The sequence below is a fragment of the Solanum tuberosum genome, unplaced genomic scaffold, assembly GCF_000226075.1.
Source record: "Solanum tuberosum cultivar DM 1-3 516 R44 unplaced genomic scaffold, SolTub_3.0 scf00072, whole genome shotgun sequence".
Taxonomy (NCBI): Eukaryota; Viridiplantae; Streptophyta; class Magnoliopsida; order Solanales; family Solanaceae; genus Solanum; species Solanum tuberosum.
The window spans coordinates 1,427,191-1,455,188 of NW_006238999.1; the positions used below are offsets into that span (position 1 = coordinate 1,427,191).

The window sequence follows — 27,998 nt, forward strand, 5'->3', positions numbered from 1 at the left end:
ACAGAAGGTCTATAATCAAGTATTATCATGAAATAGTTTGTTAATATATGTGATTCATTTGATTTTAAGCTAGTCAAAATCTTTGATTGATCATATTTTAAAATCGATATTATTAAATTCTTATTTAAGTTACCAATTAATGAGTTTTTTTTTTGAAAATATACACAATATCTTATAGGTTTTAATTATGGTGGAATATAATTAATGTATGATCCAACATGCTAACTGATCGAATCTATGCTTATATGATTAAAATAATAAAAATCATTATCAACAATTAACATTTTCTTACCTAGGACCATTTTTTTTTCATGGCTCAAATTAATTTTAATGTGCTCCTAAAATAAGCAAAATTGAGCAAAATGAAGTACAATAGCTATTCATTTCGAATACTTTAAAGATATATTTGGATCTTTCGTTAAAATAATTAAACTTCAAGTATTCACTAAATATATTTATTAGTTCCAACTTCCAAGAAACATGCAAAAAAGTTAATAGGGGTTCTAAAGAAAGTCTGAAGGATCAGTGGTAAAAAATTTTTTATTGTTAATTAGAGATTTTAAATTTGAGTTTTCCTGATATGGTGTCATCGATCTTTATTAGTGAACGGTTTAGTGTTTACCGATAATATGAAACTTTTTTGGACGAATTTAAATTTAATTGAGTCTCAATATAAATATCGAACACCGAGTATAAAAAATAAAATGAGAAAGATAAGATAGTGGGAAGGAGCATTTGGCAATTATGTATGTTCATGTTCTTCCTTTGTGATGCATAATGATGCAAAAGCCTTGAATAATGACTAATTAACTTTTAGCTTTTCCACTCTAATATCCTATTCTTTATCAACGTGATGGGCTCTCTAATTTTTCTTTTGTATATAATAGTAAAGTTCGAGTCAATTTACGTGTATTTTATCAGATATTAGATTTTCTATCAGGATAGATAAAAGTAAATAATTTTATTCATCAAAGTTAAAGTATGTGGAACTATTTATTTATAACGATATAAGTATTTGATAACTCTGTTCACTACAGTTCCAACAAATAATACGTCAACCATCTAATTAGCTCCCATTAAGGATGGACCACACCAGGTCTAAAATAATTTCCCATCAAAGCAATGGGGTCACCGATCACAGAGGCGGAGTTAGATTATTAGCTAAATCCTTGACATAACTCAATAGTTTTGGCCAACTTCTTGCATTAGTGTTAAAAACTCCACTAACATAAATAAATGATTCATCCAAAACCAAATAAATTGTTATATTTTCTAATATTCAGAAATTATGAAATTCAAATTCTGAATTTGTAGCCTCTCAGGACTCTTGAGCATTTATATGTAGTAAAATAGAATTTATTGTCAAGAACCAGGTGAGATAAAAAAAAGACTTAATCATACTATGTGATGATGATTATCATTTAGACTATTTTGCTTTTGGTGCCTTTTCATGTATGAATTGGGAATCATGTGTCTTGATATATTTACTATTGGTACTAAATTTTGTTTTAGTGATCTACATGTGGTGCAACTTATATGTATTGAATGGCTTTACATGGAATAAATAATTTATAGAAGAACTTTCTAATACATCAAAATATAGAAAAAATTATGTACTAGTGTTTACTTCATTGATTAGTTGTACCTACATTTGTAATGACATATACAAAAGTATAGCCAGGATTCAAACTTAGAAAATTCTAAATTCTAGAACGACAACATCAAGTGTTAATAATTAGGTTCCGAATTTAACTTTTGGCATATAATGACTTCCATAGTACAAATATTAGATTTGTATTGGGAAATCGTTGATGTTGAACTTGTTTGACACACTACTAGCACTTTGTTATATGATGATAAGACGTCCGATTGGGGAGGAGCCAACATATCCCCCCTCTCGATCCTATATTAGTTTTTTCGTGTGATTACTTCTTTATATACTGATGAATCTCCTTAGTGAAAACTCAAACTTCCGGCAAGGATAGCTAGTAGTTGCCCTATGAAGCAACTACTGCTCTCGGAGTTTTTGATATTCACAACACAATATCCACACTGATTCAAAACAAATTTACGAGTACTACGTACTACGTAGAAAGATTCATGTCTAACATCTTGAACTCCGACACGATTTTCCAGGAGACTCTAACATATTATTACCAGAAGTCATTGTAATCATGTTATCTGGTATCTGCCACTCCCAACACCAGATCAAAAGACACCAAAAGCCAGCTGCATAAATAACATACACGACCCTGTAGTTTCATTGTAATCATTCTATCTGGTATCTGCCACTCCTCACAACAGATCACTTTCAAACAGAGTTCTGAGGATACCAATCAAATTCAAGCTGAAGCACATAACACCAAGCAAGTTTTTAATGTAGTCTCAAAAATAGAACACACCATGTGCAAGGCAGTTTCAAATTCCGGTCATTCTAAGAAAAATCAATTACATGGTTTCCAAATATAGGGAAAAAATACTACAAAATCAAAGTGCCAAGGATGAGATAGTTGTGAGTCAAACATTCACTTGCCACACTGACAGTATCATATGCATAGTTGTGAGTCAAACATTAACTTACCACAATGTATCATATGCACATTTTAGGGTGACTCACTGCCCCTTGGAGAACCATGATTTTCATAGTCACCTGTTGGGCTGCCGTCCTCCACTGGGCTTCTGTCCTCCCTATGGATGGGGCTATTGCTGCGACTACGGCCATTTTCTTCAACAGGGCTAATATCTCCGCGTTCATCCATTCTAGCATCATCTTTAGGGCTCCTGCTGCGGTCAGAACCATTGGTTGCCCTATCATCCCTTGGTGATGGCGTACCTCTCTCTTGTGGACTTCTTTCATCAGGTGAAGGGCTGTGTTTCCTTCCCTTTGATGGAGGTGGTGATGGCCGATGTTGGCGAGGACTCCTTGATCTCTTCTCTTCACGCTCAATGCTACGGTCCCTCTTCACAGGAGACCTGGATCGGCTGCAAAGAAATCAAACACAGTATATGTTAATATCTTGTTTATTTGTATAGATAGATAAAGTGATGGGTACAAATACGTTTTAATACCATAAAGGCCAGTTAGTTGAGATAACCAGAATCTGTTAGCACTTAGTAGGTGATGCCATAACATGACACTTTCTTGGTTTAACAATACAAGCTTTCATATATTATCCACATAATACATCTATGAAAGGACAAATGCAATTACTTATCCATGGTATTATTTCAAGTTTTCAGCCATGATTGACAATGTTAAGGCCTCCCCCAACCCCACTTTGTGGGGTTTCACTGGGTATGTCGTTGTAACCATGAGTGACAATGCCAATTCAGAATCTCAAAACATAAGACTAAAGCTGTCAATGAAGTGAAATGGAGCACATTCCAAAAAGGAGCAAAGTGAGAGACCTGTAGCTACGACCTCTGCTGTAACTGCGGCTGCGGCTTCTTCCACGCCGAGGAGATGGTGAGCGGGAATAACTTCGGTCACGTCTGTTATTCAAATAACAAATAATAACCTTAACCATTAAAGTATACTAGAACATCAAAAAATACACAGGGTGAAATAAGGTGGCAACTAGGAAAATACTTCAATTTCTTGGGGCTGTTCTGACAGTTTCTTTCTATATGACCTCGGTCTCCACAGCGGTAACACTTGTTCTTCCAGTCCCCAGCTTTACAATCTCGAGCCCAATGTCCATCAATTCCACAATTAAAGCAACGACCTGTACCTGGAGGAGGACCTCTGCCACCAAACTCTCGAGATCCACCTGGACCACGAGGCACCTGCAATGCAAGTAAATTACAACATAAAAAGGACAATTTTTTGTTTAACCAATCTGGAACATTAGATAGATTAAGGTGTGCATAACTCCTGAAAATACCAAGAAAACAAATCCTTGAAGCAACTTAACTACTTTAAGGAAAAGTGATAAACCAAGATCATCTTTCTCCCCTCTGTGACATGCCAAATGTAGAGTAAAATACTTGTATTGAGAACCGAAGCATCATCTCCAAAATAATTGAGTTCAAACCAGCTCCACCATATTTTAACACTCATTGGGCATAAAGCCTGAAATTCTTTTTAGTTGTTCTTTTTTTTGCATTGATATTCAAAATGCACATGTCCACGCGTCTAGAGTTGCACAAATAAAACATAAAGATACTATGCATATTGCAGTTACAAACACATCAAATCCAAACTGTTACTCACCCCTTTGGCGAACTCCACGATAACGCGGCTTCCATCAACATCTCGCCCATTTAGGCCGTATCTTGCATCATCGGCATCTCGAGGATCACTAAACTCCTAGATTTAGCAGTATATGAAGAAGAGAGAGAATCTTAAATCACAAATATATGAAACAAGGATTAGATGATCACCCTACAACCCTAATAAATATCATTAATGAAGAAGTGAAAAAAAGAAAGAAAAAGAAGTGCGTACCACAAAAGCATAGTCACGCTTCATATCCACATCACGTACTCTGCGTAAATGGGTTCCAGAAAGAGTAAGGCCATCAAGTCATAAGAACCAAAGGGTTGATACTTCGCCCCTCAAAGATGAACTAAACACCACTTTTTGGATTGTGCCATTTCCATCAAAAAAATACGCAATAACATTATAGAAAGAATCGCCACACTCCGCAAGAATGGGAACCAATTCCATCAAGGGCAACCTCCCACCACAAACCTCCGGATTGGGCAAAAACATAGAAACCTTCATAAACATTATTCGAGTTAAAAACACCAAGACACGGGGTGTTGCTCTCACACATTTTCTACAAATTAAAAAAACAAAGGCCACTGTAATGACTTGTGTGTCTCATCTCTACCCCCAAAGATCACCTTACATCCAAGAACAAAGATTGTGAACTACTAGAAGCAACATCATTTCTGAAAAATGATCACAATAATAATCACTAGGTACAGCAATCAGTCAATCAACACCTAATACCGGACAAGTTGAGATCAACCATATGAATCCTTTATTTTATATCCATTCTATTCTACTCAGGCGTATTTCATTCCACTACCAAAAATAAACAACTAAAAAGTTCAATCTTTGTTCTCTTGGAATCTCAATTTCCAACTACTCAAATTGGATTAACAATGTTTATAACCACTGCATAAAACTAATGAATGGTTAAAAAATTACCTCCCATATCTGCTAAAGACGTCCTCCAAGTCTCGAGATCGCGTTCGGGATGACAAATGTCCAACATATAGGCGCGTGCCACCATACCTGTCATCATACCGCGGCATCTTCTCTGAAAGAAACTACCCAATTAGCTCCTTTCCTAATTATACTATCTCTTAATCATAAAAAAAAAAAAAATCACTCCATTACTTTTTTGCAAATGAATTTAGCACAAATGCAAGCTCAATAAAATATCAAGCGAAACTAGAACTGAAAAAATGCCTAATGAATGAATTTTCGAATGACAAAAAGCACATATAATACGAAATCTCATCATACCGCAGAATCTTCTCTGAAAGAAACTACCCAATTAGCTCCTTTCCCAGATTATATGATCTCTTAATCATAAAAAATAGCTGCTTTACTTTTTTCCAATGAATTTCGCACAAAATGCCAGCTCAATAAAACATCAAACAAAACTACAAAAAGAACATATAATACAAAATATCATCATACCACCACATCTTCTCTGAAAGAAACTACCCAATTAGCCCCTTTCCCATATTATATGATCTCTTAATCATAAAAATAGCTTCTTTACTATTTTCCAATCACTTTAGCACAAGATGCCACTTCAATAAACATCAAACAAAACTAAGACTGAAAAAGGCATCTTGAATGAATTTTCAAGGTCAAAAAGCACAGATATAGTACAAATTCTCATCATACCGAGATAAACTACCCAATTAGCTCATTTCCCAAATTATATGACTTCTTAATAATAAAAAACAGCTCAATTACATTTTTTTCAAATGAATTTAGCACAAACGCCAACTCCATAAAACATCAAACAAAACTAGAAACGAAAAAAAACACCTCTTGAATGAATGTTCCGAGTCAAAAAAACACAATCTCATCCAAATTTCTCGGAATTAATAGCAATTCCTAGATGAATTATGCACACGCACATATATCTATGATGAAAGAAGATATTTTTATCAAAAATATGAGAAAAAGGTCTCAAAATCACAAATCGCTTACCTGTAGATCGAAGAAGGCACAGAAAATTGTAAGAACCCTAGATCCAATTCGTTCAAAAGAGTAAGCAGTGTAGTCTCTCTCTGATTTTTATAACTAGTGTTTGGGCCTCAACAGCTATGGGCTTATTGCTTTGTTGTTTCATGGAGTGGGCTTCTCACTCTAAGCCCATTGAGTTTTCCCCAATTGTGAAACCTCCTCCTCCTCCTTTATTTTTCCCCGGGCGAAGTGCACAAATATCCGATTTTGATGTACTCATTTACTTTATATCGAAATTAAGAAATTACAAGTTTACCGTTTATTTAGTTGTTGTTGGATATATAGGAGGTAGACTCTTCCCCCACCCGAATCCTTTGTTGCGCAGTCTGCCATTTTTTATAACAATTCATAAAAGAAGAAAGAGAACGAAAGGAAAAGAGACAAAGTCCAAACGTTTTTCATAATAGGTAAATGAGAAATGTCTGGATTCTTTTTCTAGTAGAAATTCCATAAAGTGCGAACCAAGATCCATAATATGAAAATCAAAAGCAATATAAGTAAGCACACAAAATCTTGATGTATTTCTACCTCCAACTCGGACAATAGAAAATTATACAATTTTGTTTAGATATCTAAGCTAAGAATCTGACCAATTGAACATCTAACATTTATTAAGGATTACTTCTTACTATACACGTAATTGACAATCTCTCATATAAAGTGCACGAATCAACACGTGACGCCTAAACAATTAAACAAGATAAAATACTTTTTCTGCAAATTATTTGTGCCCCTTCCTTCACTTCATCCATGTCTAGTACTCTTTATATTTATTATGTTTGGTACTATTCTAGCTATTTAAAAGCTTTCATCGGTGATCTCTTTCTCATCTCAATTGTTTTTGTGATACTCAATTATTGTTCTAAGCGATAGTTGTATAATTATGTTGACTAAGTGTCTTTAGTATCAAAAACATGTTATATATACTCTATTCTAAACTACATAATTTATCTCAAAAAATTGAAATAACAACACAATAAACTAATAAATAAAAAATGTTAAAAAATAATAATTCATTCAATCAGTAAAGATTTACAAAATCGAGAAATCAACCATCTATAATATATTACACAACAACAACAATATATCCATATAGTTACACAGTTGAAATTCGAAGAATGTATAATATAAATAGATCTTACCTATCCGTTAACGGATAAAAAATTATTTTTGATACATAGTCGACTCAATCATACATTATAACAACTAAAAATGCAAAAAAGAACTCAAACGACCTCCTAAACTACGACCCGAATAAGTCAATCGGGTTGAAATTTGTTTCTACTGAAAATCAAGTTACGCATATATAAACACACAAATCTCCATTTTTCATTTTTTCTACCGACGTTAGTTTCATAAATAAAAAATCTCTTCTTCAACATTGAATAATTCTGTTCTTCGAATCATATATTATACTGTAGTTTCTTACCAAATCGATATTTGTAATCGTTCTTCGTTGCTAATCGTTCTCTGTTTTTTTCCAATTTTTTCCATATTTTTTTTTGTTTTTTTTCGTCTCAATTTGCTTTGGTAATACATATAAGGGTGTTGCTTTGTTCGAGGTTGATTGTTTCTTCGTTCCTTGAAGGCTCAAGCTGTTCAATTTGTTCAGATTTCGGTTAGTTTTTTTTTTTTTGCCCAATTTATTTTAATTTATTAGAAAAAGCCCCTTTTTGTGAGATTAGAAAGTATGATTGATGTAGGAAAAGTTGCAGCTGTAGTTCCAATTCTAGCTAGTTTTTTCCCCCCATTTTTTTGGACCTATAAACATGGTGAATGGACAAATCCGTAATTTGACATTTTGTACTTTGGGCTAAGGCAAGTTGAGACTTAAGGCAAGTGTTTGTGTTGGTAAATGCTTATCGGATGTGTTAAGGGTGTTGGGTATTTTATGCAAGTGAGATGACGACCACTTATGATATGGGTAGAAGTAGGATATTTACTGTTTGACTGATTTATGGTATCAGTATATGCTGGAAGCATGATATATGAGCTCTTTAGTTGTTAGATAACGACTTCAACTTGTTTGGTACTGAGGAGTAATTGTTGTTGTTGAAGGTTGACTTGCAAATAGTTGAGATGATATTTAAAAAGTACATTTTTTGTGGGATTGGAACCTGCACATGTAATAGTTAGGATCCAAAGCATAGTGGACCTCAACTTGTTTGGTACTAAGGCGTAGTTGTTGTTGTTGAAGGTGGTCTTGCAAATAGTCTAGATGAAATTTATGAAGGACACTTTTTGTGGGATTGGAACCCGCTCATGTAATGGTGGGTAGGTGGAGTTGCATATTATGCTGTAATTCTAGTTCTCTTTTGTTTTTTCAAGTATTTTTGAGTGAGGGGTGAGCCCTTAAATAGTTGGAATAGAAATGTAGAAACCACTTTGTAGGTTTGGATTCCTGCACTTGTGACATAGGTAGGTGGAGATGTGATGATTAGGCTGCAGTTTTAGTCCTGGCTAGGTTCTTTCTTGCATAAAATTTGCTGGAGTAAGGGGTGGGCGCATAAATAGTCGGGATAGAAGTGTAGAAAAGGATCCTTTTGTGGGATTTGAACCACCTATGAATGTAAGAAGGTGGAGTTGTAACCATTAGGCTGCAATTCAACTTATGACTATCTTTTTTCTTGTGTGGTGTGGTGGTTTTGTTATAGATATCTAAATACTGAAATGTTTGGTTAAGCAGGATGTTAATGAGAGGATGATGAATCAAGGAAGTGCTACTATGACCACTTTGGATCCCAGTTCACAGGAGGTAACCACCCGAATTGTACTTCCTCTTCTCTTATCCAAACTTCGTTTCTGGAAAAAATATATGACATTATGGTCCATATAGATTTCTGCTTGTTGCAATTTTTTTTAACATACTTAATATATGTAAATTGTGATGATGTTGTCAAAATGAACATAAGATAATGGCGGGATGATGCCGATGGAATTGGAAGGTTTCAGTTTTTTCCCTTTCTGTGAGAGAAGTGAGTTTTTCAGTTGTGCTGCTGCTGGTTTTTCTTTCTTATATTATTTATATATTTACTCCATCAATACCAAAAAGAATTGTTGTGTTAGGATTATGTGGGTAAGCATAGTGGGAGATTCAGAACATAAGTGTTGTTGGTTTTACTTGGTTTTGAGTTGAAGGATGAGTTCTAAAATGTACATCTAACTCTATTTGTACCTGTTTTCACACAAATATAGGGTTCGATCGCAAACCTATGGGTTCTACTGAGCCCACGAACCCGTACTTGGATCTGCCATTGGTCATCTAATAGTCCGTGCGAATTTGGACATCGATTTAGAGTATTTTAGATAACATTTGTATATTTAGAAACTGTAAGAAGCAGTAGAAATCACAAGATTTTATGTTAGGAAGTACTTAAAATTGTTTGAAAAAAATAGCACCCAAGGGTTGTGGCCTTGTGGTCAATAAAGTGGTTGAGAACCCTGTGGTCTCATGTTCAAAACTCAGTGGAGACAAAGCAAACACTAGGTGATTCTTCCCATCTGGCCTAGCCTTAGTGGACAGAGTTACCTGTATTTGTTGCGGGTGGGAGATGGCAGATATCTTGTGGAATGAGTCGAGGTGCTCGAAAGCTAGCCCGGACACCATGCTCATAAAAAAATAAAAAAAAATAATTGTTTGAAAAATAATAATTAAAGAAAAGTTGTTTTACTTCTCACATAGTAACACTGCCTTTTTGAAATGTATGTACAACTTGTTAATGGTTAGTAATGATATACACAAAAGTTAGAGTTCTTGATGAAGTAGCTATGACAAGTCACTCTGATACCGGAGAGACACAATTGACAGTCTTGTGCTGGTGATGTTTGTAAGTAGTAAATCAAGATGCCTTGTCTGTTTTATCCATCAATATAAGTATGAGGGGCTATACTAATATTGGTAAATTGGTGTGGCATGTTTATGTTCAAGTAGCTTATCGTGGACATTGTTGGGTAACAATGTAGATATATTTTGTGAAGGTCATATTTGATGCATTGACTACCGACTATCCTTATGTTGAGAAACTGCTTCTTATGAGCCGAAACTGTGTACTCTTGCCTTTTATGGTTAGGACATTCACTACATGTTTGATATTTTGTCATTGTACACGTTGATTGATTAAATGTTTTCTTTACTTGAATGGTGAAAGCGTTAAATGCTTCTCCTCTCTCAGCCACCAAACTCTTTTAACTTGCTTATATTTACTATTCTTTTGCAACTATATCATGTACCACTCTTGCTATACTTTGTTCTGGATAGGTGAGTTGATTTCTCATTATATGACTTTAAATCCTTTTTTTTCCCTACATAGAATCATCAGGCTGTCGATCCAAACCAACATCACATGTCTTCATATTACGCCCCTCCAAATTCTACAGTTGCACCATGGAGTGCTCATGGTGCAGATAGCTATGCCAGGGAAAATGGAGTTGTCTCACATTCTGGTTATGATCATGACCAACAAGCTGCGCCGCCTTCAAGGAATGTTCAAGATGGATTGAATGTTGCAACTAGTGCTACTACACCAAGTTCCGGTGCCACAAATGTACAGCAGGATTACAGTAGCTATGGAACCTATCAAAGTACTGATCCTTATGGATACAACAATACAGGATATGCTGCTTACTATAATGGCTATCAACAACAACCTAATCAATCCTATCCTCAGCCATCAGGAGCATATCAAAATACAGGTGCTCCTTATCAGCCCCTTTCCTCATTACAGAATACAGGGTCTTATGCTGGGCCTGCAAGTTATTCAAGCACTTACTACAATCCTGGTGATTACCAGACATCTGGAGGTTACACAAGTGGTGCTTACAATAACCAGACGAACGCGTGGCATGAAGGACAATATGCAACATACACTTCCCATCAGTATCCAAGCTACAATTCTGATTCGAATGCTGCATACAGTTCTACCACAGCTCCTGTGGCTTCACAGTATCAACAACAGTACAAGCAATGGGCCGATTATTACAACCATACACAAAATGATGTCCCCTGTGCTCCTGGAACAGAAAATATTTCCGTTTCTAATGTATCCAGTCTGAGTTGCCCTGTTCCTGCAGGATACTCAGCTTCAGGTGTCCAGGCTCCGGCATCTCATGCTCCACCTGGCAAGCCAGAATCTGGTTTGCCGGCATTGTCTGCGGTGCAGGTGTTTCCTTTACATGCAATTCACAAATAAGTTACTCTGTTGGAGTTTTACTTATAATAGATGACTTTTATGCATGCGTAGAGACTCCTATGTGAATATCAATTGTCATGTAATTCACTTAGGGGGTGTTCGGATAGACTTTTTTTAAGTAGCTTATAAGCTAAAAGCCATAAGTTGGGAATACCCTTTTGGATTTTAGCTTATTTTTGTACTTTTTCAGCCTAAAAGAAAGTGATTAAAACACTTCTTGTCTTTTCCGAACACCTCCAAAAATAAAAAAGAGCTTAAAAGCCTAAAACTACTTAGAATAAGTCAATCCAAACACTCTTAAAATTCAAAACCATGTTGAGTAATCAAAGAGATGGAAAAGATGGTGATAAATCATGTATTACACTCATATTTTAGGTTAATTTGCTATTTTAGTTGTTCTTTTGTTCAACAAGCTGCTAAAGATCTGGTAAGCAATGCCTTGTATGCTCTTTTAACTCTGCTGTCTAAATATAACTTCGTGTTTATTATACGTTTAATAATCTGGATATTCAACTTCTATCTTGTGCGAGTTGTTGAGTGCCAGCTATTCACCAGAAGAAGACATGTTATCTACTGTCATTGCAGTCAGTGCCTCATTTTTTTTTGCTTTTCAATACTCAGTACATTGAGAAAAGCAACTTCATTTCTCTTTCCCTTCATGTTATGTACATTATGGAGTTCGTTTTGATTAGCCTGATGACCTTAACTTTCAATTTTTTTTTTGGGTCAGTCTCCTGCTGTAGGTGGAAATGTTCATGATAGTTACTGGAAACATTGGGCTCCCTCTTTCCAAAATCAGCAACCTGATCCAGTGCAGTCTTATGGTCAAAAGCCTTTAGACATAACTCCTTCTCATGAAAACCTTCAACAAAGTTCTTCATGTCCCCAAGGACCAAGCACACAATATCAAGCCTCTTATCAGATGCCCTATAATTATCAGTCATCCTTGCCCACTGTGCAGCAAACTGTTACACCAGCAGACACAGGCAGTGCTAGCAAACTACAGATTCCCACAAACCCTAGAATAACTTCAACCATGACCATGGGATTACCAAAGCTGGATATGCAAAGCTCTACAACTAATGCAGCGGCCAGGCCTGCATATGTCAGCGTTTCCTTACCAAAAACTAATGAAAAAGTATCATCTAATGCTGCAGATAATGCTCTCAAGGTCAGACACCTTTTTTACTTTGATCATTTCAGCAAGACATGCAGTCACAAATTGAGTTTTGTAACATAAGTTTGCATAATTGATGGGGAGAGTTTAGATGCTTGACTAAGATGATAAAGTTTTCACTTGCTTCTTGATAGTCTTTCATCTTGATAGTCAATTAGAAGTTTTCTGTGCTAGTGTTCCTTTATGTTTGTTGTAAGCTTCTCTTAGACCAGCCACCACTTGTGGGATTGCACTGGGTATGTTGTTGTAAGATTCTCTTAGAACTGGTCAAGTGATACTTTTTGATGAGGAATCATTACGGATAATTTGTCGGAGAAAATTTGAAAACCCAATGCATTAACCAATTTGAGGGGAGTACATATTGTAATGGAGCTAACAAACTCTTTTGTGTACTTGCTATCTTTTGTACTATATTTGCATCTACTTGATGCCATTAACAAAACAACTCACTTCATCTAAAACCAAATTACCAATTGGAGGGGCCAGCCATTCTCCAAACTTCCATATATGCATTGATTAGACCTCTTTACACCCTTGGTTAAGTGGCACTTTTTAGGATCTGTCTTCTCATATAACTTGCCGAACTTTTTCTTCAAAAATAATGATATTAAGCTAATTAAATCCTATTAATAGCAAATTATCCTATGCGTTTGACAAGAATGATAATATAGTCCTATAAATAACCAATGAACCTCCAATAGTCTAATATGTATAAGTGCATTTGGGAAGTGACTTGTCAAGTGTATTTGGTGTGTGGTATCGTTTTATCAATACTAGCAAGATTAACTAAATTTAATGCCTGGAGGTCCATATTTTCTTTGATCTGTGTGCTTTTAGTAAGGAAGGTTTATATTATGGGTGATATTGGCGGAATAGTTATGCAGAGGACTTTTGTTTTTGATAAGATAAGTGGTATTAATAACATAATCAAGAAGATGCAAGATTTACAAGATATGTCATTTGAGCTTACAAAAAAAATCTCTAGCTAACTATACAAACTATCTAAGCCAGAACTTATGAGTGCAATTATTTCACTTGAAATACTCTTAACGGGTTTTTCAATTTTGGATTCTCTTTTTCAAGTTGATGTTGAAATAATGATATAGTTATTATGGCTAAACTGGTAGGTTTGTATTAACTTGGTTTAATCACTTCTACAGGAAATTTCGATATTGGTAAGACTTCTGATTTTGCTGAACTTCTAAGGAGCAGCTTTTTTTATATGATACTTTGATGATGCAATCTTCTATGTTGTTATGATTGTCAGTTCAACTGTTAGGTTTTATTGATGAAATTTTTAACTGCTCCTTGGTTGTGTTTTGTACCGTTGTCCCCACACAATCTGAGAAACCTTGGTATTTTATTCTAGTGGTAACTACATAGTTAGGATAATGTTGACTATATAGTTGGGATAATGGTGACATGTGTAACATGGTATTTTTTGTTGCATTGCATCAAATAAGTGTCAGATTATTTATTTTCCTTGCTTAACTAAAGTGATCTTTCTGTTGTCTGCAGCCTGATACTTTTCCTAAATCACTTTGTGGTTATGTTGAAAGGGCTTTGGCTCGTTGCAAGGATGATACTCAAATGGTGGCATCCCAAGCTGTCATGAAGGAGGTATCTTAGTGTATTTTTGAGATTTTCTCTCTTGGTCGTTTTCCAGTTCTTGCCATGTAATGCATACTGCATAGATATTATCGAGACTTAATGAAGAATTTTCAGATTGTACGGAGATAATAATGCTTTATAGCCAGTTTAGCAAGCAGCAATTGAGTAACTTCCAATTTATGAATTGCTAGAGCATAGAGTGAAGAGCACTAATTTGGCTCAAAAAGTGAAGTGGCATCGATGATGATGTTGCCAGAAAATTTAGAAAGAATTAAAATTAGAGACTTGAATACACATTTTTTTTTTTGAAACTGATAACTTACTTGAATACTCATTTTTATAGTACATAACATATGGGTTTTTAGCACTACATAGACATAACGTTTCCCAACAGAAGGGATTTGAAGATGGATAAAACATAATATTTTAGAGGTTCGACAGATTGATTGATTCAGCTCACAAGTATACATTTGGGATTTGAATGAAGACCAAGGTTCCTTATATATTATGTACTGGAGTATGATCCTGTTAGATTGAAGTCCTCCTGGTGATTTTTTTGTTCTGAGCCTTTGAGGGAACTATAGTAGATATCTTAATGTTTTCCGAGACCTTTTTAATGTTTTCAACTGCTTCCTATATGAACATTTCACCCTTTGTTACTTGTCCCACCTCTTAGAGCTTTTGTTTTTACCTTTAATGGGTACCAAGAACCTAATTATGCTGGTTGTTTTTGTCCGTAATGCATTTTCTCAGTGGTGGGCATCTAGAAGATGCTTCTGATAAGAACATTAGAGTAGGTCTATATCTGATAGCAATCTGCTTCCTTTCACCGTCCACATCATGTTTATTTGTTTCTAGTTGACATTCATTACTTAATGGCGTGTTCAGTTCTGCTTCACAGCTCTGGATAAGGTAAAGTGACAAAAAGTTAGTTTTAGGTCCTGATGAGGGCATGTCTTGTGTTTTCAACTTGAGTTTGAACTTGTCAATCACATCATTCCAGCATCTTTGGTTTTGTATTTCTGTGGCATCAGTAATCGTGATGGCAAATTTGAAGGGTAGAATAGGACACAGGGCACCTCCTTTTACCTCTATAGAGCTAGAGAAAACACACGAGGAATTCATTGATGAACACCTAGAATTGAAATGCATAATGCAGCCAATAAAATCTTAATTCACCCTAGACCCTCCTTGTGGGATTGCATTGGGTTTGTTGTTGTTGTTTTCCTAACCTGATTTACGAAAAGACTTCCGTCTTTTCTCTACCTTTTCTTTTGGGCTGGTACTTTTATTCCATAAATACATCACCACGTAGGTATTGCTATATACAAAACAAAAACACAGCCTTCCCTTTTTCACTCATCTATGGAGGTCGAGTTCAAGTAAAGAGTTGAATATATATATATATATATATATATTATGTCCAAATAATATAACCCTGAGTATACCTGATAAGTAACTTCTTTGGTTGCAAGACTGTATTCTCAATTGTATTCAATGTGCAAGTGCTTTAAGATTTGAAATTTCTTTTTGCACTTGTAGGGATGTCTCTACTGTCAGAACCCTCCCCCTTCCTCAATATTTTTTGTATTAGCTACTCATGCAGCAGCCTATTACATTGAACAGATTGCAGTGATGAAGCAAACTGCTAACTTGAGTGTTGGGATTGTATTGTTTATGAAGTTTGTGACCTACAATGATCTTTCTGCCTTAACTATTACTCCCTTTGTTTAAAAAAGAATGATCTCCTTTCCTTTTTAGTTTGTTTAAAAAAGAATGACCTCTTTCCTTTTTTGGTAACATTTTACTTTCACCTTTCCACACGTGGCATGTTTAACACCACAAGATTAAAGGGCAATTTTGTACATTTGACATAACTTTAATTTAGGACCACAATCTTCAAAAGTCTTCTTTATTTTCTTAAACTTCGTGCCAAGTCAAACTAGGCCACTCTTTTTGAAACGGAGAAGTACTAGATATAATTAGGCCCGTTAACGGGCCCAACATTACAGTCTTTAATTGTATTTGTACGTGGTCAATTATATTTTTAAACAATAAATTAATTTTTAATATTTTCAGGTAAACACAATAGAGAGTGATAATGGGCATTAAAAAAAATTATGCGTAATTTATTTAAGTTGCCACAACTAACATTAGAAGAGTATGTAATCTAATATTTTTGCCCCCAAAGGCCTAGCTCGAGTGGCAAATGGTGGAGGATTTGTGGCTTAGGTCGCAGGTTCAAGCCCCACACCATGCAAAGCGAAGCCCGGTATTTAAGTGGAGAAGGGTAGAGGGGCGGGCACACTATCCACTGAGATTAGAAGGCTGTGATTGGTCCAAAGGGCGGGTCACAGACGGATTTCTCGGTTATCAAAAATTAAAAATAAAAATCTAATATGTTTTTTAAACATTATGTCATACACAAAAATTGAATTAAATAATAAACATGTGTTGGATATGAAATGTCACATTCTTTAGTTATGTGTTAGCCTCATATCAACAAGTCATAAACCTCAAGGATGTTCCAAATGGGGTAGATGTATATAATTAAATGAGATGACATATTTTATGTAGTTAACATAACTATAGCTAATAGGCGTTTGTGAACACGCGCACAGTTTTTTTCCCCCCTCAAAATCTTACCAAAGATGTCTAATATTAACACTTTATCGTGTGTTTAGGTGTTCAATCGGAACAAGTCTTAGTTCGAGCATTGAAATAAAATTGACTGGCAAATTTAATAAGCTATTAATATATTAAGTCAAGTAATTAATTCATCTTATTAAATAATAATAAAATACCATTTTTATCTAACACACGACAACATTTCTGTTTAGTTTTTTTTTTTTTGTATATCACAAAATAATAGAAACTATGAGTAAAACTATGTTTATGTTGTCTATCTTAAAGATGAAAATGAAATTTATTGGAATACTGTTTTAGCTTTGTTAGCATGATAAATATTAGTTTTAAATGTTTTGATCATGGTTAGATGATACATACTTAAAAGTATTTGTGTCACTTATGTCTCTAGTGAAAAATCATTACATGTAGTTTCAAATCATAAGTTATGTTTGTAAGTTTTCTATCTAGATTTAATTGATAATGTCTTTTAATAAAGTTCTTTTTTAAATGAATTATAGTTACATATAATACAAGTTTGAAAGAAAAATTATTGGACCAAATAAAAATATATTACTATTACATTTGATTGAACATATAGTATGTTGATGACATTTAGTAAAGCTTGAATGACAAATAGGGTCCACAAAATATGAATGAAACTGATAATGGCTTGACATTTTAAATTTAGGCATAATACATATATTGGACCCTAAATTTGGCTTCAAATTTTAACTTTGACCTCCAACTTTCATAGTGCACAAATAGACACTTTAATTATCCAACTTTTAAATAAATAAACACGCGATTTTTGCAGCCAAAGAGCGTGAAATGCAAACGCTCCAACGTGTATTAGTGAGCCACTCAATGGCTGCCAACTAATAAAATATTTTACTCGTCGATTTTAGAACAAAAAAATCAAAATTAATTTTAATTTATATACAAGAATCAAAATTAATTCCTCCTAATGGTTTTTAGAGCTTGGAGCTCATTGTTTGACGGAGCTTAGAGGTTTGTTGATGGCTGGCTTCTTGGTTTAGGTGTTTGTGGTTGTTGGGTCTATTTTCATGGGTTTGGGGGGTCATTTGGTTGCTGTTTTGTGTCTGGTTCGAGCTGCTGGTTGCAGCAGTGTTGTTTCGTGATGATTCTCGCCGGAGATGGTGGATTTGATGGGTTTGGGGTTGGGTATTTTGTGGGTTTAGCGAGCTCGAAGCTCGTTCGCTTCATGGGTTGTGCTCCGGTGTGGAGGAAGAAGGAGAATGGCTGGGTTGGAGGTGTTTGGAGTTTGGAGCTGCTGGTTGTTTGAGGTTGAAGCCGGCTCGCTGGTGGTGGCGTGAATGGAGGGAAGAAGAAGAAAATGAATGGAGGTTTTGGGTGGTTTCAAGTGGTGTTTGCTGGCCGGAAAAGGGAGGAGTAATGGATGTGTTTGTTCACTTGTTTGGGGGTGTCATTTGGTGGTGGCATTTTACCTGAAAAAGAAGAAAATGAATGGGGTTTTGGGTTGCCGGAGATTGGCCGGAATCTGGGGTGGTAGAGTTGTCAAATTACTCCTAACTCGCGCAGAATACGTGCATATCACGCGTTTTGCCACGTATGACTTGCGTGTTTATTTATTAAAAGGTTGGATAGTTAAAGTGCTTGTTTGTGCACTATGAAAGTTTGAGGTCAAAGTTAAAATTTGAAGCCAAGTTTAGGGTCCAATATATGTATTATGCCTTAAATTTATAATGGACAATTAAATTGAAATGATATAAAGAGAATGGACCCATTATATTACATGTGTCTAGAGGCAATTGGTAAGGAAATAAGATAAGATCAACTGATCAAGTACATAGTACAATTTGTATTGCTCATTGTACAACTCTTCATAGCCATGGTCGTCCTTTCATGGCTCTTCTATTTAACTATTATTTTGCATCCCATCTACAGTAGTGTCAGTGCTGATATTATTGAGTAATGTTTGAGCTGTTTGCAACATAATGAGTCATAGTTGATCGAGTAACATTTGATTTACTTGCACTATAATGATATGTCGTTTTATTGATGCGTGGTTCTTTGTCTTGCCCCCTCTGTTACTTAAATGTACCATAATCTGCAGATTATCACAAAGGCAACTGCTGACGGTACACTTCATACGAGAGACTGGGACACCGAGCCTCTTTTCCCCATGTCCAGTGTGGATGCAGATAAGAAGGAGTATGCTATCTACTCTTCCCAAAACTGATATGCAAACCTTATGCATGCACATGCTGTGTGCTCACACAAAAATCTAAATATATACAATGCACGCATGTGTGACTTACCAAAGTAGCTGTCATAGGGCATGAATGTCAATTACTGTATCTCGTCTCTGCATTTGTACTTCACCTAGCATATGGTTGTTATCTTACAGCTAGTGTAATAATTTTTGCCTCAGTAGTTAGAAACAAACTTCTTGTTCCTCCTTTTTCCCATTCATTTTTATTTTTGCTGAAGTATTTGTTTAACAGTTAAAAGCAAAACACTTCTGCGTATATAGTGTAGTTTCCCTGATTAGGGAACATAATCATGAACATGAGCCTTTTCCCCTTTATGCTGATGAATTTTCCCTCATAGTTAGATATCTTTTATCAAATTCAAGGACTATTTTGACTTCTTCCCTTTCTCTGCAGAAGAGTAATATTCTCAGCTCCAGTTTCTTCATCTCCAAAAAGTAAAAGAAGTCCCAGTAGGCGATACAAAAGTAGGTGGGAGCCTTTAGTAGAGGAAAAACCAACCGTCCAACCTGCATCAGTCACTCCTGATGCTTCTAAGTATGGTAGTTGGAATAGACAGGTAATAGTTTTCTGCCTTTGAAGATAAAAGGTTTTACAGTTATCTCTTTCTATTTTTCACCAACTTCAGCCTCTTGCTTGAAATGAAGAAGCTAAAGAGGTGGTCTAGGTTGCCGAGTGGCTTATTTATCCGCACCAGGATTCTCCAGCTTCATGACTTTACTTTCTATTCTGGCTCCTTCCCTGGTTTACTTATCCCGATTATTTTGTCCCCTTATTTTTTGGTGATCGATAAATCTAAATGTGCGTAGTATCAACCAAAAAATATGTTCAATTCTATCAGTTCTTTATCATACTTATTGTGCCAGAGATTGGAATCAACTTATTTTGAAAAGTGCTTTTCAAAAAAGTAATTTTAGGGTGGACGATGGTCCCATCATGACTATGGTGGACAGTATGGCTAGAGAGGAACCAGAGATGTCATGAAGGAAAGCAGAGCAACATACAAAGATTTAAGCTTAACTGTTTAGCTCTGTATTATTTTTGGTGTAAACAAGTAGTCTTAGATAGCTCAGAAGTAATCAGCACAACTATAGACTGGCTGTAACTTGGTAGGTATAGGAGCCTATGTAACTACAACACTTTTGGAGGGGAACTACACTTTTGAGGTAGTATACCTGTGGATAAATATAGACTAACTGTTACTTTTATAAAAAAAAAAAAAAAAAGTAATTTTAGGGAGAAGCAGTTTGTGTTTGGCCATCAAATTTAAAAAGCACTTTTGAGTAATAAGTAGTGTTTGGCCAAGATTTTTAGAAGTGCTTCTAAGTGTTTTTTTCTTGAAGCTATTTTGGGGAAATTAGTTTTTTTAGCGTGTGAAAAACAGCTTCTGCTACTCACAAAAGCACTTGTTTTCTCCCAAAAGCTTAGTCAAACACTTCACTCTTTTTTAAATAAGCACTTTCTAGAAAAAATACACATTTTTGGCCTTCCATAAGCTTGGTCAAACAGGCTATTAGTCTAGGTTTCTTAGAGCATAATAGTATGATACAAGTGGAATCAACCAGCGACTACTTTTTGGGTTAGGTAGCATACTATGTTTTTCTTTGCATCGCATGAACCAAAGCAGCTTCTTAGGCAAGATCACATTGGATCTATTACTGTGTCAAGGGGTGTTAAATTGTTGTTTTAGGTACACAAGTGGAACTCTGTCCTGATCCAGCTATGATTTTTCTTACATGAGATTGGCACATCTGATACTGGTCTTTTTGGCTTAGTGCTACTTAAACCTTAAAGCCTGGGGTATTCTAATCTTTTGCTTCCGTCAGTTTGGCACTAGATCCATATGACCAAATAAAATGTCTCTCATCTGAGTGATTGCATACAGTTTTCAGGTGGAAAGTCAGATAACAAGGTGAATAATTCGAGTCATGTGAAATTTTCTTTACCACAGCGGAAAACCCCCAAAACTGATGTCTTTAGGCCAGCTAAGAGGCAGTGTGTTGGTGATGGAATGGATGCGACAGATAATGGTGAAGCATCCAGTGATAGTGATAAGGAACGAAGTCAATCAGCCTATAAATCTGCTGCAGGAGCAGCGGCAGATACACCAGAGGAAAGAAGGAGACGTGAAAATCGATCAAAGCGTTTTGAGAGAGGGCATGGAAGTCGCATAGCTGCTAATGATAATCGATCCAGAAATGGAGGAGCTGGAAATGTGTATGCAAGGAGGGCTACTGCCTTGGTGCTTAGCAAAAACATCGAGGAAAATGGTAACTGTGCTGTTGAAGATATTGATTGGGATGCTCTTACTGTCAAAGGAACCTGCCAGGAAATTGAGAAACGCTACTTACGTCTTACTTCTGCACCTGACCCTGCAACGGTAGTCTGTTGATTCTTTATGTTGTTACTTAAGATTCAAGGGGAATGCATTATATCTATTGACAATTTTCACTTTGCAAGTTTTGATGATTTCTCAAAAGTAATTCTGCTTTTGCAGGTGAGACCAGAAGAAGTCTTAGAAAAAGCATTAAACATGGTTCAAACTTCTCCAAAAAACTACCTTTACAAATGTGATCAGTTAAAATCAATACGGCAAGATCTTACGGTCCAACGCATACGCAACGAGTTAACAGTCAAGGTATATTTCCTTATGCTAATTTCACTATTCAAATGGAGCAAGACATAAGATTTTCATCATCATATACACTGGCAATTCTAGGAACTGAATTTATTTTCTGAAAATGATTGATATGAACTTTCTTTACAATAGATCTTGCATTATTTTTTCGTATTAATATCTTCTTCACCCGCCTTCTGTTTTAGGTGTATGAAACACATGGTCGGTTGGCAATAGAAGTTGGGGACTTGTCGGAATATAATCAGGTATCTCCTTCCATGGTGGGAACTCACAGAATTTGTCATAACTTCTTGGAATCTTAATCCCTCTCTGAAGTTTCTTGTATGCTAGTGTGTTTGAAAGTACTTCCATGCAGTTTATATTTCAGTTGGACACTTCTTTGTTTTAATGTTAGTGAATGCTGGATCCTTTTTACAGTCAAGTTTATGTACTAATTTATAGAATTTAGTTAAGAGTGAAATCCCTTACTGGGGCTTCCAATCCAGAAGTTTAAGTATATCAGGGTGAAATGTTTTTGGCTCTCTATGGACAATTTATGCTACCTTTTTCCATGGTCCAAATCCTTTTATACACCCGCATTTGCAAGGGAAGTTTAGCTGGTAAAATGCAATATGATTATTTGTTAGTATTGCCATTATAGTTCTTATAGCCCTTTCAGGGTTCACTTCTGGTATAAGAATGGTCCACTTTATGCCACAAATAAGTCCTTATTTTGAATTATGTGGATACATAAATGGCATTTTGTCTCTGTTGGTGTTTACTACTAATGTTGGGTCACTCCTTCCTGATGCTTTATTGGTACTTTGGCATTACTTGATTGGATCACTGCCCACATTTTTCCGGCTTCACCTATATCCTTTTTCTTTTCTAGATGCAGATTCTTTCTGCTAGCGTCCTACTTTGGTCTTTGTCAACACGCAAAGCAGCATTGTGTTCTGAGCAGTAAATTTATATGTATAGCTGCTTATGTATTTTGATTAAAGAAATGTAGATGTTCCCCACCTCCTCCCTAAAATCGTTTGGTTGTGTTGGAAAGTTTTTTTCTGAACTATTACCTTGATATGTTTTTAAAACTTTTCAATTTTTTTCTTGTTTTAAATGAGTATGCATGCTGGCACAGTTGCAATATTGAATTGCGTTAGACCAAAGTTTTTGGACATGTCATGAACAAATGTGTAATTTGCTGCGAAGACATCATTGGTTTATCTGCTTCAGTGTTACTCTTAGACTTACTCTCCTAGTTCTGGTACATGCAGTGTCAGTCGCAGCTAAAAACGCTTTATGCAGAAGGAATCAAGGGATGTGATATGGAATTTGCTGCATATAATCTACTCTGTGTTCTTTTGCACTCTAGTAACAACAGAGATCTGCTATTAGCGTTGTCTAGGTCAGTCAGCTACTTACTATACTGGTTTTCTTGCGTTCTTTTTTGTGAAACTTTTGTAAGTCTTGTCGTGTTGCTTATTTCTCTGCTTCCATTCTATTCTGTCCTTTGGTTTGCGAGCACCCAAAGTACTTTTGCTGTTCCTCTGGTTAGTCCTTTTTAGGCATCTGCAACGGCAATAGGGAAGAAAAAAAAAAGAAGAGGCGATCTGGTAAGATTTGCATGTAACATAATTTCATTCGTGACATCCTTGCTTCCTGCAACCTTAATGATGATTGTGAGGTTAAATTGCAGCAGACAGATGTTGACAAATCCTCTATGGTTTATTCCTTCTAGTTATGACTTAGCTATGCAACAGGTTCAATCAGTGTGGATCACCAACTCATATCTTTTGCTAGTTATGACTTATGAGTCTGCATGACTATTCACTGGCCAGTTAGACTTGTGCATTTTAATTCCTGACCTCTATGCAAAACTTTATTACCTTTTCATTTTTGACCTTAATATAAACATAAGCTTGTCAAAGTTTAGGCTAAATCAGAACAGTTAAGCTGGTGCTTAATTTAGGAGTGTGTCCATTCCCCTGATCATCTTAATTTGTTATGCAAGGAGAAAACCAAAAGAAAAAAGAAGATAGAGACTTGAGGTGGGAAGGGATGGGTTTTGGGGGTGTGATAGTGAGGAAGGGAGTGAGGGGGAAGAAAGCAGAAGACAGAGAGTGTGAAGAGAAGATGGAAAGTTACCTTTCAAGTGAACCTAGAATAAAGAAAAAAGGGCATCAACTTATGTAGTTATGTTTAAGTTGAATAGAAATCTCAAATGTCACAATTTAGTCTATAGCTCAAAGGAGTTTATTTTATATTGCAAAAGGTAACACTAGTGCCACAGAGGGAAAGTGAATTGTAGTCTTTCTGTGGTTTAATCCATTATTTTTGTCAAACTCATAGTATATCTGGCTTCAATTTCCATACACCTTGGTGCTGGTAGCTTGAGAAAATCTGCTCAAAATATGGTCAATACATACTGGAAAACCTCCTCTTATCAAACTTGCGATGTTAAACTATTTTGTTGTGCATTTTCCTTTTCCAGATTACCAGCAGAGGCTAGACAGAACGATGCTGTTAAACATGCTCTATCAGTTCGAGCAGCTGTGTCCACTGGAAACTATGTTGCCTACTTCAGATTATACAAGACAGCTCCTAATCTTAACACGTGTCTTATGGGTGTGTTTTGTTCTGAATGGTTGATAATTTAGCTATTGCATTTTTTTTGCTAAATTTGATGATGTGTACTTGTCTTTGCAGATCTATATGCCGATAAAATGCGATATGCGGCTGTTAGATGTATGTCTCGTTCAAATCGGCCTACTGTTCCAGTCACCTACATTGCCCAGGTTCTAGGCTTCACAAGTGTTGTATCAACAACTGAAGAAATCGAGGACACAGATGGTGCTGAGGATTGTGTGGAATGGTTGAAAGCCCATGGTGCATGCCTCACTTCCGATAATTCTGGAGAGATGCAGTTTGATGCAAAGGTGCGTTGCCTCCTGATTTATACAGAAGTATTTAATGCCAACCGCTCTACAAGTAGCATGGTATGGATGTGTCGATAGGTGACAATGGAAAGAAATAGCAAACAAGGAAAATTCACAAATAAGAATAGACTAAGACAAGAGATAGAAAGATAGGATCTAGGAACCAAATTGATAGAATTCAGCCACAATTAGTATATGAAAATACTTACATCCTCTAACAATTGATCCAAAGATATGAAATTTACTGGAGGAAGATACACCTTCAATAGCAACCCAAGGAGTTCTTCAAGAACCCAAAAGGTCTCTATATAGAGCCTCACAAACATATCATTCAAAACTAGGTAAAAAATGCACATTACTCAAACTCAATACTACTAGCTAAACAATGGGCTTGGGCCCAAGTCCAAGTACTTAAGAAAATAGAAGTGCTAACATAACAAAATGAGTCTTGGGCTAGTGGGACGTGTGGAGCCATTCTCGATTCATCCTAGAAACTCTAATAGTGGTCAAAACTTGGTCAGCTCCTAGTTAACACTGGTCTACCATGGTTAATATTGGTCAAACCCCTCAACTCTAGATCAAACTTTGTAAAGCCTTCTGGTCTTGTCAATGATGTATGCTCGTGTTATGCAATCAATCCGGCACATTTCACGAGATCGAACCATGTCAATGCCTGGTAGTGGTGTTCATGGTTCGGTTTTGGGTTGGTTTGCCTCTAAAAGGAAACCAAACCAGCTAAGTCGGTTTTTCAGATGTTGGAATCAAACCAAACCAATTAAGTTGGTTTTTTCATTGCTTCAGTTTTTGTTGGTTGGTTCAATTTTTGCTGTTTTTTAAATGCATGACAATATACCTCCAAGCACATATTAGATCAAACTATTTTCAACATTTCATTACCAAATCAATTACTCTTTTAAGGGAAGAAAGAACTATATATATACAAGTTATATATGTAGCTTCTTCGAGAAAATTGTATGCATTGTCCAGGAATTTAGCCATTTAAAGGAACTTGATAAAACTTCTTACGTTGTGATTTACCAAGATATCTCGATGATAATTGAATTAAACAATGATGAATAATTAAAGGACTCACAAAGAAGTTATTTTGAACATGAAATAGAATCTTGTAATTATCAAAATAAAGACTACAATGGGAACTAGAAAGTAAAGGTAAATAATTTAATTAGTATAAAGCAAATACCTAGATTATGAACCAAGAGTGCAATAAATATGTTGGAGTTCCACATCGGTGGGATAAGGGGTCCTTGGTTTCTTCTTATGGTCTTGGCGATTCTCCCGGAGCTAGCTTTTGGGGTTGAGTTAAGCCCAAGGTCCATTTAACATAATACTAGAGCAGGACCCATTTCAATTCAAATTTTCCGATGCTGGACCCCATATTAAAATTGCCCACTCTCCATATGTCTCTTGTTTGTGAAGGGTGCGTGTGTGAAGAGTCCCACATCGAGGGTAAAGGGGATCGGTGGTCTCTCTATATGGTTTGGACAGTCCTCACCTCATGTACGTACTTTTGTGGTTGAGTTATGCCCAAGGTCCATTTCTTTATTATGGTATTAGATCCTGTTCCATCCCAATTCCTTGTTTCAATGTTTTGTCTTATATTGTCCACGCTCCAAATGTCCAGCTCTGGGCCTGTGGGGTGATGGGTGGGAGTGTTGGAGTCTCACATAGGTGGGATAAGGGTCCTTGGTCTCCTTATATGATCTTGGACAATTCTTTCTTCATGGGCTTAGCTTTTGGGATTGAGTTCATTTGTACCGTAAAATTTTAAAAATTGTGAATAAAAATACACTCTTCATAATTTTTAACTAAGGTATTTATGTAGTCAATTTGATTCGGTTATCTATTCCTTAAAACCAAAACCAAACCAAATTGTCAGTTTTTAAAATTTAAAACCAAAACCAAAACCAAACCGAACCAAAAAATGTCTATTTCTTCTTTTGTTTTTCTGTTTTCCATGAACACCCTTAGTACCTGGTATATATGTATAACGTAGAGGGATGGGCTCATACTGTGCTGAGTTTTGAACCCGTGGGCTAACTGGGTTTCGGCCAGCTTACACACTGAGGATTTCTCAGTTATGAAATAAAAAAAGAATCTAAAACACCCGAGGATCACTCGTAACTGGTTCACAAAGTTCAGGTTCCTTTCTCCTTTCTGTTGGAGACTTTCAATATGAAAAAGAATTCTTCTGCAGTATTTATCCCTAGGGGTTGTGCTTCATTCTTCAGACAACATTTTCTTGATTTTTCTTGTGTTGTTCCCAATCTGGTATAAATGGGTTTCTATCTTCTTATTCTTCTGCTCCTCTTAATCTGCTGTTCAAGAACCACTCTTCTAAATGATTATTTAGAATTATATTTCTTTCTTTATGGGATGGATGCTTTTAGCAACTGTTTATGTAGATCTGTTATGATCAGGGGATTTTATATTAGCACCTTAACTTGGTCCAAACTTTGTTCACTCCTTTTGGTTTTTTTCTTTTTTTTTTTTTGTTTTCTTCCGTGAAATGCTATACGCTGACAGTTCATTTGTTCCTAAATGCGCAGGCATCTGTGTCAACTCTCTATATGCCAGAACCTGAAGATGCTGTGTCACATGGAGATGCCAGTCTCGCTGTTAATGATTTTTTGACACGAAATCTGGTATAGGAACTTCATTCACTTGTTGACTATAGTGGGGGATCCAATGCTAGGACAATGCTTCTGCTCCAGATACAAGGGGAAAGTAAATCCAGTCCTGGGTATTCATACAGGAACTCGACAAGGTTCGTTTGATTACAACAATACAAAAGTCGGATAATTGTAAAACGTGTACTGCAAGAAGCTGTTTCTACTGGTGTGGGGGATGTATGTGTAATGGCTCAATCCTGTGGTTTAATCTCTGATTGGGGAATTCTTGATTCTTTTAGAGACAGCAATATACATAGAGATAGAGGGACCATAATCATAAGCAACAGCTACCTGTACTGTAGTTTGGATCCAGAATTGATGTATATTTGCTTACCTAGCCTGCAGTTGTAAGATAGGTGATTCGAAATTCGCCGATTTTGTTGATCCGACATGTTAGGATTCGACAAGCTTAATAATACCACTTTCTGTTTTTCATCCTTTTTTCTATTGAACATTTCTGTTTATGTTGTTCTTCCTTCATATTTGCTTTACTAGAAAAGGCGAAATAATCAATGTGACTGAGTGATATGGAAGGAACCAACCATCAAGAGGTGCGGTGAGATGATTTGATTTCTTTCCCCCCTTTTAGCTAGAGGTCTCGAATTTTGAGCTATGTGAATGGATACTTCTTAATGGGCCCTATTTGGTGTGAATCTATATTAGTCTGATTGTTAATGT

At 35.9% G+C, this 27,998-nt stretch overlaps 2 protein-coding genes across 7 annotated transcripts; one reads left to right on the plus strand and one right to left on the minus strand.

The window, feature by feature from the left end:
• Positions 1-2,348: 2,348 nt before the first annotated feature.
• On the minus strand, positions 2,349-6,266 carry LOC102594094 (serine/arginine-rich splicing factor RS2Z32-like). 3 transcript variants are annotated; one of them, XM_006345845.2, is made up of 7 exons: positions 6,182-6,266; positions 5,159-5,270; positions 4,448-4,487; positions 4,214-4,309; positions 3,590-3,786; positions 3,409-3,492; positions 2,349-2,982 (listed from the first exon to the last, which is right to left on the minus strand). In XM_006345845.2, exons 2-7 carry the CDS (start codon positions 5,263-5,265, stop codon positions 2,604-2,606), a joined length of 903 nt encoding a protein of 300 aa, XP_006345907.1. In that variant the 5' UTR covers positions 5,266-5,270; positions 6,182-6,266; the 3' UTR covers positions 2,349-2,603. The 3 variants fall into 3 exon arrangements, with proteins under 3 accessions (XP_006345907.1, XP_006345908.1, XP_006345909.1); XM_006345846.2 differs by having other exon boundaries at positions 5,159-5,265; positions 6,182-6,252; XM_006345847.2 differs by having other exon boundaries at positions 4,448-4,720; positions 6,182-6,252.
• A 1,290-nt stretch (positions 6,267-7,556) lies between these two features.
• On the plus strand, positions 7,557-27,760 carry LOC102594855 (leukocyte receptor cluster member 8 homolog). 4 transcript variants are annotated; one of them, XM_006345848.2, is made up of 14 exons: positions 7,557-7,835; positions 8,904-8,972; positions 10,528-11,376; positions 12,137-12,577; positions 14,102-14,203; positions 18,918-19,015; positions 19,471-19,633; positions 20,960-21,454; positions 21,572-21,712; positions 21,898-21,957; positions 22,969-23,099; positions 24,186-24,319; positions 24,401-24,630; positions 27,198-27,760. In XM_006345848.2, exons 2-14 carry the CDS (start codon positions 8,919-8,921, stop codon positions 27,297-27,299), a joined length of 3,000 nt encoding a protein of 999 aa, XP_006345910.1. In that variant the 5' UTR covers positions 7,557-7,835; positions 8,904-8,918; the 3' UTR covers positions 27,300-27,760. The 4 variants fall into 4 exon arrangements, with proteins under 4 accessions (XP_006345910.1, XP_006345912.1, XP_006345911.1 ...); XM_006345850.2 differs by having other exon boundaries at positions 21,026-21,454; XM_006345849.2 differs by having other exon boundaries at positions 10,528-11,370.
• Positions 27,761-27,998: the final 238 nt, after the last annotated feature.

Excerpts from the sequence above, each read along its gene's own strand:
- LOC102594094 (XM_006345845.2), bottom strand. The coding sequence starts at position 5,265 with ATGCCGCGGTATGATGACAGGTATGGTGGCACGCGCCTATATGTTGGA. Across the intron at positions 4,488-5,158 it reads GTCTTTAGCAGATATGGGAG|AGTACGTGATGTGGATATGA; the intron begins GTAATTTTTTAA and ends CCATTTACGCAG. Across the intron at positions 3,787-4,213 it reads TCGTGGAGTTCGCCAAAGGG|GTGCCTCGTGGTCCAGGTGG; the intron begins GTGAGTAACAGT and ends CTTGCATTGCAG.
- LOC102594855 (XM_006345848.2), top strand. The coding sequence starts at position 8,919 with ATGATGAATCAAGGAAGTGCTACTATGACCACTTTGGATCCCAGTTCA. Across the intron at positions 11,377-12,136 it reads CGGCATTGTCTGCGGTGCAG|TCTCCTGCTGTAGGTGGAAA; the intron begins GTGTTTCCTTTA and ends TTTTTGGGTCAG. Across the intron at positions 14,204-18,917 it reads CCCAAGCTGTCATGAAGGAG|ATTATCACAAAGGCAACTGC; the intron begins GTATCTTAGTGT and ends CATAATCTGCAG.